At 46.1% G+C, this 11,306-nt stretch overlaps 1 protein-coding gene across 2 annotated transcripts; it reads left to right on the forward strand.

Annotated features, from left to right (window-relative positions):
- Nucleotides 1–4,777: 4,777 nt before the first annotated feature.
- Nucleotides 4,778–11,010, forward strand: RPUSD2 (RNA pseudouridine synthase domain containing 2). 2 transcript variants are annotated; one of them, XM_053595873.1, is made up of 3 exons: nt 4,780–5,719; nt 8,377–8,673; nt 10,063–11,010. In XM_053595873.1, exons 1-3 carry the CDS (start codon nt 5,114–5,116, stop codon nt 10,795–10,797), a joined length of 1,638 nt encoding a protein of 545 aa, XP_053451848.1. In that variant the 5' UTR covers nt 4,780–5,113; the 3' UTR covers nt 10,798–11,010. The 2 variants fall into 2 exon arrangements, with proteins under 2 accessions (XP_053451849.1, XP_053451848.1); XM_053595874.1 differs by lacking the exon at nt 8,377–8,673 and having other exon boundaries at nt 4,778–5,719.
- Nucleotides 11,011–11,306: the final 296 nt, after the last annotated feature.

Consider the following 11,306-nt stretch of genomic DNA (forward strand, 5'->3'; position numbering starts at 1 on the left):
TTCTCACTATGTTGTTGCCCAGGCTGGTCTTGAGCTTCTGGGTTCAAGTGATCCTTTTGCCTCAGCCTCCCAAAGTGCTGGGATTATAGGTGTGAACCACATTTGCTCACATTTATAATCATTCTCAGGATATGCAAACCTAAGGAAGTGGGAAACACAAAGGTTAGAAATCCAAGGAGCAAACAATAGGCAAGATTTTGGCAATGCTTATTCATAAGGAGAGAGACATGGATCTGGCCATTCTGATTCACAGAAGGGGACACTGTCCTAGGTTTATGAGTGGTTTACCAAGGTACTCCATGGACTCACGATTCACTCACTTAAGCTCTTTCCCTTGATTTCATGCTCACCAAACAAAACTCTGGATTTCAAATTCAGCCTCTCAGGAATCTTCATACCAAGACGAGGATTACTTTTTTTTTTTTTTTTTTGAGACAGAGTCTCACTCAGTTGAGTGAGACTCTGGAGTTGAGTGCCATGGCATCATAGACCCCAGCAACCTCAAACTCTTGGGCTCAAGTGATTCTCTGGTGTCAGCCTCCCAGTAGCTGAGACTACAGGCCCCTGCCACATCACACGGCTATTTTTACAGATGGGGTCTCACTCTTGCTCAGGCTGGTGTTGAACTCCGGAGCTCAAGCAATCCACCCATCCCAGCCTCCCAGAGTGCTGGGATTACAAGCATGAGCCACCTCACCTGGCTGAGGATTACTTTTACAGTGGTCACAAATACCCCAATCACAGGAAAATTATATTTTATAATTTAAGCTTAGGTTATAAATTAACAAATTGGCACCCTACCAATTCACCCATATTGTTCGAGTCTGATTAATGTGTGAACTGAATAAATCCGGACCAGATTCTGGATTTGGAAGGCTGAAACAATAAGCTCCTTCCTTAAGGACTGCTAACACTGGGAAAAGATGTAAGCAGTCCACAGCCCTCTATCTTGAGGTTTCTCCTTTACTGCAGTGTGATCAGCACTAATGTATACGTATTTTTCAAGACAGAGTCTCACTTTGCCTCCCTCGATAGAGTGATATGGCATCATAGCTCACAGCACCCTCAAATTCTTGGGCTCAACTGATCCCCTTGCCTCAGCCTCCCCAGTAGCTAGGACCACAGGTGCCTGCCACAACGCCCAGCTATTTTTTAATTTTTTTAGAGATGGGGTCCCGCTCTTGCTCAGGCTAGTCTCCAACTCTTTAGCTCAGGCGACCCACCTGCCTCAGCCTCCCAGAATGCTAGGATTACAGGCAAGAGCCACTATGCCTGGCCATGAATGTGTTTTTTAATTTCTCCTCAAACAGCCTGAGCCTTCACTGAGAACAGGAACCATGTCTTTCTTACGTTCCTATCTCCATAACCAGGTCTGGCATATGTTCAAAACTTGTTTGGTGTGAGAATATTTGAACTAGAACCCTCATAGTCAAGTACCACACTGAACTAGAGCTAAATCTGTGATTTTCTTTTCAGTCCTTTCTCCACGCCAGGGTGATCCTTTTGGAATAGAAATCAGATCTCTCCCTGTCCCCCAAACACACACCCTTAAAAATTCTTTGATGATTGATTTCCTATTGTTCTTAAAATAAAGACTTAAATCCTCATCATAGTAAAGTAGTTGGATTTCTTTCTTTTTTTTTTTTTTTTGTAGAGACAGAGTCTTATTGTACCGCCCTTGGTAGAGTGCCCTGGCGTCACACGGCTCACAGCAACCTCTAACTCTTGGGCTTACGCGATTCTCTTGCCTCAGCCTCCTGAGCAGCTGGGACTACAGGCACCCGCCACAACGCCCGGCTATTTTTTTTGTTGCAGTTTGGCCGGGGCCGGGTTTGAACCCGCCACCCTCGGTGTATGGGGCTGGCACCCTACTTACTGAGCCACAGGCGCTGCCCTGGATTTCTTAGTTGAAACAACAGAACTATTCTAATCAGTTTAAGTAGTAAATAAAATTAATTAAAACAGCTCTGTCCAATAGAACTTTCTGTGATGATCAAAATGTTCCATACCTGGCCTGTCTCACTAGCTTCATGTAACTATTAAGCACTTGAAATGTGGCTTTGTTTATTTTAATTAATTTAAACTTAAATGGCCACCTGTAGCTAATGGTGACCCTACTATACACCACAGGATTGAAGAATATTTAGTAGTTCATAGACTCTCAAGATGAGCAAAGAATCAGGCCTTACACCAGTGTCTAAACCTCACTGAAGAACAGCTCAGGGAACACCCCACTGCCAGTGCCACTATAGCTGGCATCTTGACTGAGCACTGAATGCAAGAACCTCCCTTACTGTTAGCCACCCAAATCAGATGCCTCTAGGGCTACCTTGTCAGAAATAGACGCCACACTGTGCCATCTTCCACTGCCGTATGCCTCTGAACTACAGTCTGTGTCTGAGAGATGAAGTCCAGCTCAAATGCCTATGCCCAAGCTACAAGAGAATTGGGAAGGCTCTGGCTTCCACCTCTTGGAGGCAATAATGAAATATGAGCAATTGCCCACTCAAAAGATGAGTGTTCAGAAATGCTGGATGTCCATAGGGTATGAGAAATATCCACTCTATGTGGTCTATGCCAGTGCTTCTCAAAATTTAATACGCAGATAAATCACCTAGGGATAATGTTAAAATGCAGATTCCCATTCAGTAGGTCAGAAGGGGAGTAGAAACAAGATTTTGATGTTCTTTATCTCCATAGTTTTGCCAGGTACTATTCTACATGTTTTGGTTGAATTAACTCATTTAATTCTCCCACTCCAATCCTATGAAGCATAGAGGGTAGCTAAGAATACATACTTTTCTTTTGGATAAGGAGCTACTCTCATTGTGAATAGCTCAATAAGGTGACCATTGAGAGATGGTGTCTCTCCTTTGAAGGAGTTTGATTCTTATGCACCCCACATTCAATGGAAAATTCTAGCTCTTTGAGAAAGGAATCAGGAATCAGGGTTCTCAGCATAATGAGTTCTATAGCTATGACTGCTCTGGAATAACGGTGTCATCTGAAGTCCCTCAGTTAGGTAAGACTGGTGACTTGCAGAAGGAATTTAGCTAAAAATAATTTCCTGAGGCCAGGTACAGTGGCTCATCCATGTAATCCTAGCACTCTGGAAAGCCAAGGCAGGTGGATTGCTTGAGCTCAGGAGTTCAAACCAGCCTGAGCAAGAGTGAGATCCCATCTCTAAAAATAGTCAGACATTGTGGCAGGCACCTGTAGTCCCCAGCTACTTGGGAAGCTGAAGCAAGAGGATTGCCAGAAGTCAAGATTTTTTTTTTTTTTGAGAGGGAGTCACACTCTGTTGCTCAAGGCTAGAGTGCCCTGGCATCATCATAGCTCACACTAACCTATCTCCTGGGTGCAAGAGATCCTCTTGCCTCAGCCTCAGGAGTACCTGAGATTACAGGCACCCGCCATGACACTCGCTTGTTTTTCCATTTTTAATAGAGATGGATTTCACTCTTGCTCAGGTTATTCTCAAACTCATGAGCTCAAGCAATCCACCTGCCTTAGCTCCCAGAGTGCTAAGATTACAGGTGTGAGCTACCACATCTGGCTGAGCCCAAGAGTTTGAGGCTGCTGTGAGCTGTGGTGCCACAGCATTCTACCAAGGGTGACAAAATGAAACTCTGTCTCAAAAAATAAATAAATAAAATAATTTAATAAATAAATTTCCCTTCTCTTCTCCAGAGTACTAACATGTGACAAGAAAGCACTAAGTCAACACAAGCATTTTAAATCACAAAGGCCCATGGAAGGCTAATGCTCAGTGTCCCGAATTAGACTGGTTATTTGTTCCTTTTTTTGCAGCCTAGCATCTAAATGCCTAACTATCTGAAGGAGTCCCACTTTGGAAACTTAAGGGTAGATTCCTCTATCTAGGCTCAGTGCCCACAGCTCAGTGGTTAGGGCACTGGCCACATACACCAGGGCTGGTGGGTTTGAACCTGTCCAGGGCCTGTTAAAAAAAAAAGATTCCTCTATCTACAGGCACCCTGGAAGTGAGGGGTCAAACCACTGACCCAGGATGGCTGATGAAAGATTCCCCAGCAGGACTCTGAACTTGACGGAGGGACACAGAGATGTAGAGATTTAGGGATTTCCAAGGGGTAGCAGGGCTGCAGTGATGTTGTCCTTTGGCACAACATGGTTTCTGAAGTTATAGCATCCCAATTGGGTTTCTTTTGGCATTAAGTAGCTGGTTCTCAGAAGGCCTGACTTCCCTTGATTTGGCCCTTCATTTGAGCCTATTCTCTAGATCTCTTGTGAATTCTATGAGGATACTGATATCCTTTCCATAATTCCCTCTGTGATGAAGTTAACCAGAGTTGGTTTCAGTATTTTGCATTTAAGAACCGGTGGCAGGTATAGTTATCTGATCCACTTGCAGTTTTAATTTCAGGATGGGAACATATGGCAAGCAAATGGGGGACTTCTAATCCTTCTGCTGATAGGGAGGAGAGGAGGTGAAAAATTGCTTCTAGGCTCTTTGTGTGTGTGTTAAATACATATACATATAACAGCTTCATTGAGACATAAGCCACATTCATAATATTCATCCTTTTAAAATAGACACCACAGGACAGTGCCTGTGGCTCAATGGAGTAGAGTGCCAGCCCCATATGCCAGAGGTGGCAAGTTCAAACCCAGCCCCGGCCAAAAACTGCAAGAAAAAAAAAAAAAAAGACACCGCAGTGGTTTTTCGTATATTCGCAGTGTTTAGCCTTTATTCTGATTGTTGGAGGTTTTTGTTCGCTTTTAAATAAAGCTTTCTTTCAAGCATTTCTTCAGACCCTAGGGACTTTAAACATTCCTATACGGAATCTACACGATCAACTCGTGCCTTTTATACAGAGTAATCTCAAAGATTTCCTTTATGAAATAAATTTTCATCTCGCTGGTAGAACGTTTGCATAGTCACTTTTGGTGAGACAACCGCACAACCTCTCAACCCAGATTCACTCAACTTGTCGAACTCGAATAACTCATTCATTCATTCGTTCGTCCCAGCCCCACTCACCCCCGCCCCTGCCTCGGGAATGGACCTCACTGATTGGTTGTTGCGGAGTGACGTCCTCAGATCGCGTCCTCAGATGGTAAGAGCCGCGATGTTATGAGGCTGGGCAGCAGAGAGTGCCTTGGGGTTTTTTGGCAGTGGTTCTCTCCACTACCGCACTTCGGCTTATGCAGGACCTGGGGTGGCTTTAAGGGCCTGATGGCGGAAACGCTCTCGACTTGTGTTGAGGCAGCAGGCGGACAGGGAGCTCCGGCTCAGCAAAACGGAGAAGCTAGTCGCGAGGAGACGGGCGAGCAGTTCTCAGGGCATTCCGAGCCGACGGGCCCGGGGTTGGAGCTGGCCCCGGGAGGCGGCGAGCAGGCTTCGGCCACAATCCTGGGCCCAGGCAAGCGGAAGAAGCGGCGGGGCGCAGCCGGAGAGCGCATCGTACCGCCCCCGAAGAAGCGGAGGGCTGGAGTGAGCTTTGGTGATGAGCACTTTGCAGAGACTAGCTACTACTTCGAAGGCGGCCTTCGCAAGGTGCGGCCCTATTACTTTGACTTCCGAACCTACTGTAAAGGCCGTTGGGTGGGCCACAGCTTGCTGCACGTCTTCAGCACGGAGTTCCGAGCCCAGCCAATGACATACTACGAGGCCTCCGTCCGGGCGGGCCGCCTGCGTCTCAACGAGGAGCCGGTACAGGACCTCAGCATCGTGCTCAAGGTGGAGTTCTGCTGGGGCTGGCCAGAAGCGGGCGAGGAAGAGGGAAGGGTTATTTTCACACTTAGTAGAGCATAGGTACTTAAGTGAAATCATGGCAAATCTGAAGCATTCTCACTTTCACTTGAAGCACAATTAGGCCCCGCTTCCCATCTCTACAAGTGGACAGCCACTCTATGCCTCAGAAGTCATCCTATTTATACCGTCCAGCAAGGCGGCTTCCTTGTTCGCAAGGGACAAAAGTGGGATTCTCATAGTTCCTTTTATACACTATGGCAAGAGCACTGATCTACTTCTGTGACAGATCTTGTTACCCTGAATTTTAGATCTCTCAACAAACAGTAACAATAGGGACTATCATTTATGTCTCTACTGTGTGCTGGGCACAAAGTTAAGCATTTTATGTACTTTAACCTTTAATTCTAATGACGACTTTGTGGAGTAGGTCTTGCCATCCCATTTTATCTGTGGGGAAACTGAGGAAACTAAGGAAAAATCTCACAAAAGTAAGGCAACAGTACCACTTAAACATAGCCTAGGTTCTTACCAATACTACTTAAACTATCATAGAGCCTCATGTGTAATAGAATTGTGAGATCTGTCACAGATGTAGATTTAGAATTGTCTACCCAGTGCTTTGACCCCTTTAAAATTCTATCACAGCTAAGAGGTATTACACACCCCTGTCAGTAACACTGGCTCACCATGGTTGTGAGGGGAGTCAAGGTGATTTCAGCATTTGGGGAATGGGTGGTTTGAATCCTCTGTCCTACCCTAATTTTGAAATTCACATAACCCCCACATTTTACAAGAAACAGAGGTCCAGAGAAGTTAAGTGACTTGCCTAAGAGCATGTGGTGAGCCTGTGGCAAATCCAGGTCTAGAACCCAGATCTCTGAACTTACAGCTTAATGATGTTTGTTCTAGATCATGATAAGTGATGATTTTTGGAGGTTTTTCCTCTACTTAGAAAAATGGACTTTAAAAAAATATATAACTTCATGTCCAGGCAAGGTGGCTCACATCTGTAATCTTAGCACTCTGGGAGGCCAAAGTGAGAGGATCACTTGAGCTCAGGAGTTCGAGACCAGGCTGAGCAAAGTGAAACCCCATCTTTACTAAAAATAGAAAAATTACACAGGCTGTAATGGGTGCCTGTAGTCCCAGCTAATTGGGAGGCTGAGGCAGGAGGATTGGTTGAGCCCAGGAGATTGAGGTTGCTGTGAGCTAGGCTAATGCCATAGCACTCTAGCCTGAGCAACAGAGTGAGATTCTGTCTCAAAAGAAAACACACACACACAAGGTGTCCGTGAAGTTCATGTGCAATTTAAAATATTAAACTTTTTTTATTGTTTGGAAATCATTGAGAGTACAAAGAATTACTTTATACTGATTGCATTTGTTAGATAAAGTCCCTCTTATAATTTTGTCCTGCCCCCTAAGAGGTGTACCATACACCATGACCCCCAAAATATTAAACTATTTAAATTGTACACAAACTTTATGGATGCCCTGTATATAAAACCTTATGGCTGGGCACAGTGGCTTATGCCTATAATCCTAACACTTGGGAGGTTGAGGCAGGAGGCTTACTTGAGCTCAGGAGTTTGAGACCATCCTGAAAAAGAGCAAGACTCTGGCTCTACAAAACAGAAAAATTTCATCTATAGTCCCAGCTACTTGGGAGGCTGAAGCAGAAGGATTGCTTGAGACCCGGAGTTTGAGGTTGCAGTGAGCTATGATGACTTTACTGCACTTTAGCCCAGGTGACAAAACATGGTGCTGTCTCAAAAAAAAAAAGTATGTGTGTGTATATATATATGTGTATATATATATACATACATACATACATATATTTATATATATGTAACTTTATCGTAGAGAAAATACAAATAACGAAAACCAAAGCTGTAACCTCACCACTAACATTTTTGTGTTTATCCATCCGGTACTTGTTCAATGCCAGCTATCATCAGCCTGTGTTTCTGTATATGTACAAAATGAGATCACAGTATGTACATTACTTTTTTTTTTCGAGACAGAATGCCACTGTCACCCTGGGTAGAGTGAGATGGCATCATAGCTCACAGCAACCTCAAACTCTTGGGCTTGAGCAATCCTCTTGCCTCAGCTTCCCCAGTAGCTGGGACTACAGGCACCTGCTACCACACCCAACTAGTTTTTCTGTTTTTAGTAGAGATGGGATCTTGCTCTTGGTGAGGCTGGTCTCTAGCTCCTGAGCTCAAGCCATCCATCCACCTCAGCCTCTCAGAGTGCTAGGATTACAGGCCACCACACCTGACCATACACTACTTTTTTTTTTTTTTTTTTTGAGACGGTCTAATTATGTCACCCAGGCTAGAGTGTTGTGCTGTCAGCCTAGCTCAGAGCAACCTCAAACTCATGGGTTCAAGTGGTCATCCTGCCTCACTTCCTGAGTAGCTGGGACTATAGACTGCCACAGAACCTGACTAATTTTTCTATTTTTCATAGAGACATGGTCTCCCTCTTACTCGGGCTGGTCTTGAACTCCTAAGCTCAAGTGATCCTCCTGCCTCTGCCTCCCAGAGTGCTAGGATTATAGGCATCAGCCACCTTGCCCAATGTACGCGCACTGCTTTTCCCACTTATAGATGTGCTGTTACTCGTGTCTTTGACAGGACAATGACTTTTTGCGGAACACAGTGCATAGGCACGAGCCACCAGTCACAGCAGAGCCTATTCGCCTGCTAGCTGAAAATGAAGATATGGTGGTTGTAGACAAGCCTTCCTCCATTCCTGTCCACCCCTGTGGCCGCTTCCGACACAACACGGTCATATTCATCTTGGGCAAGGAGCACCAACTCAAGGAGCTACACCCATTGCATCGGCTTGACCGCCTTACCTCTGGGGTGCTCATGTTTGCCAAGACAGCTGCAGTCTCTGAGAGAATTCATGAGCAGGTTCGGGATCGGCAGGTGAGCCAGGCTTTTTTCTCCTGCAAGCCACTTAATTCTTTTTTTTTTTTGTAGAGACAGAGTCTCACTGTACGGCCCTCGGGTAGAGTGCTGTGACGTCACACGGCTCACAGCAACCTCTAACTCTTGGGCTTACGCGATTCTCTTGCCTCAGCCTCCTGAGCAGCTGGGACTACAGGCGCCCGCCACAACGCCCGGCTATTTTTCTGTTGCAGCTTGGCCGGGGCTGGGTCCGAACCCGCTACCCTTGGCATATGGGGCCGGCGCCCTACTCACTGAGCCACAGGCGCCACCCAAGCCACTTAATTCTTTCAGGATGATCAACACCTAAAGGGCCAAATGCAAGTTATTATATCTCATATTAATATATTTCAAAAGATCTTTAGAGATTGCATACATTGCCTATCTTTGGTAATTTGCTGTTCTGAAGTGGTTTTTTTTTGTTGTTGTTGTTTTTTGAGACAAGAGTTTCACTTTGTCGCCCTTGGTAGAGTGCCATGGCATCACAGCTCATAGCAATCTCCAGGGCGGCGCCTGTGGCTCAAGGAGTAGGGCGCCGGTCCCATATGCTGGAGGTGACAGGTTCAAACCTAGCCCCAGCCAAAAACCACAAAAAAAAAAGATTGTTTGGAAAACATTGGGTGGCGCGTGTGGCTCAAGGAGTAGGGCACCGGTCCCATATGCTGGAGGTGGCGGGTTCAAACCTAGTCCCGGCCAAAAACCAAAAAAAAAAAAAAAAAAAGCAACCTCCACCTCCTGGGCTTAGGCGATTCTCTTGCCTCAGCCTCTCGAGTAACTGGGACTACAGATGCCTGCCACAAGGCCTGGCTATTTTTTTTTGTTGCAGTTTGGCCTGGGGCCAGGTTCGAACCTGCCACCTTCAGTATATGGGGCTGGCGCTGAGCCACAGGCACTGCCCAGCTGTTTTGAAGTTTTAAAGTGCTGACCAGGCTGAATAAGGTTTTTATAATTGTGGGGAGAACCTCCTTTGTGGAAAGATTCTGAATGAAGTTGGAAGAAGCTTGGTTAGAAGAGTTTAATGATAATGATTGTTGTCTTGAGACTTGCAATTCTGGATCTGGATTGTGATACATTTATTGAGTGCATGTTATATGTATACCACATATATTGGACCCCAACTTACTGGATGCTTATAAAAGCCCTTTGAGATAAATGCTTTTCTGATCTCACATTTTCTAAGTGAATTAATGAGATTTAAAGAGATTAAGTAATGTACCCAGGGTCATAAAACTGGCAAATGGTGGAACTGGAATGGAGAAATGGTGGCAAAATCCACTTCTATCTTACACCAAGACATTCCTTATCTTTGTGCAGCAGGACTTCGTGAGTTTAGGCTTTGTATTAACTTTCTTCTTCTCTCTTATGTAGCTGGAAAAGGAATACGTGTGCCGGGTGGAAGGGGAGTTCCCTACCGAGGAAGTGACCTGCAAGGAACCCATCTTAGTGATGTCTTATAAGGTTGGGGTATGCCGTGTAGATCCCTGCGGCAAGCCCTGTGAAACGGTGTTCCAGAGGCTAAGCTACAATGGCCACTCCAGTGTGGTACGATGCCGGCCACTCACCGGACGCACCCATCAGATCCGAGTCCATCTGCAATTCCTGGGCCACCCCATTCTCAACGACCCCATCTACAACTCAGTTGTCTGGGGTCCTTCTCGAGGCCGGGGTGGCCACATTCCTAAGACAGATGAGGAACTGCTGCGAGACCTGGTGGCAGAGCACCAGGCCAAACAGAGCCTGGATGTGCTAGATCTCTGTGAGGGTGACCTATCCCCAGGACTCACAGACTCCACAGCCACTTCGTCAGAGATAGGCAAGGATGGCCTGGAAGATTTAGCTGCAGCTGACCAGAAGATGGATGGCGTAGTTGAGACAGCCCCTCAGGATGTGGACACAATGACCTTGGCACCAGGCAAGGCAGCTAAAACAGATGTTTTGAATCAAGAGACAGACCCACTCTGTGCAGAGTGCCAGCTGGTGCGACAGGATCCCTTGCCCCAAGACCTTGTGATGTTCCTACATGCCCTGCGCTACAAAGGGCCAGGCTTTGAGTACTTTTCACCCATGCCTGCCTGGGCACAGAATGACTGGCAAGAAGACTGAGGGCTGTGGCCAGTAGAGAGATTGCTTCTTGGACTGGGACAGGGATAGGCCACAGGACAGAGGCTGACCTCATGGGCTTGCTCTCTGGGTTTCTACAGGAGTGAAGTTGGGCTCTGAAGGGAACTGCTCACACTTCTACCTCCTTCCTTCCTCTCCTTCCAGCTAGACTTTAGAAACTTTTTGGTTTGTAAATATATCTCTTTTTATAATATCTTGTGTGTCTGTTTTTCTTACTTTTTTTTTTTTTTTTGTAGAGACAGAGTCTCACTGTACCACCCTCGGGTAGAGTGCCGTGGCGTCACATGGCTCACAGCAACATCTAACTCTTGGGCTTACGCGATTCTCTTGCCTCAGCCGCCCAAGCAGCTGGGACTACAGGCGCCCGCCACAACGCCCGGCTATTTTTTTGTTGCAGTTTGGCCGGGGCTGGGTTTGAACCCACCACCCTCGGCATATGGGGCCGGCGCCCTACTCACTGAGCCACAGGCGCCGCCCTATTTCTTACTTTT

This window comes from Nycticebus coucang, chromosome 6, assembly GCF_027406575.1.
Source record: "Nycticebus coucang isolate mNycCou1 chromosome 6, mNycCou1.pri, whole genome shotgun sequence".
Classification (NCBI taxonomy): Eukaryota; Metazoa; Chordata; class Mammalia; order Primates; family Lorisidae; genus Nycticebus; species Nycticebus coucang.

Bases quoted from the DNA above. Each gene is read 5' to 3' on its own strand.
- RPUSD2 (XM_053595873.1), top strand. From the start codon at position 5,114: ATGAGGCTGGGCAGCAGAGAGTGCCTTGGGGTTTTTTGGCAGTGGTTC. The intron at 5,720-8,376 runs GTGGAGTTCTGC...TGTCTTTGACAG, and splicing joins ACCTCAGCATCGTGCTCAAG to GACAATGACTTTTTGCGGAA. The intron at 8,674-10,062 runs GTGAGCCAGGCT...TCTCTTATGTAG, and splicing joins AGCAGGTTCGGGATCGGCAG to CTGGAAAAGGAATACGTGTG.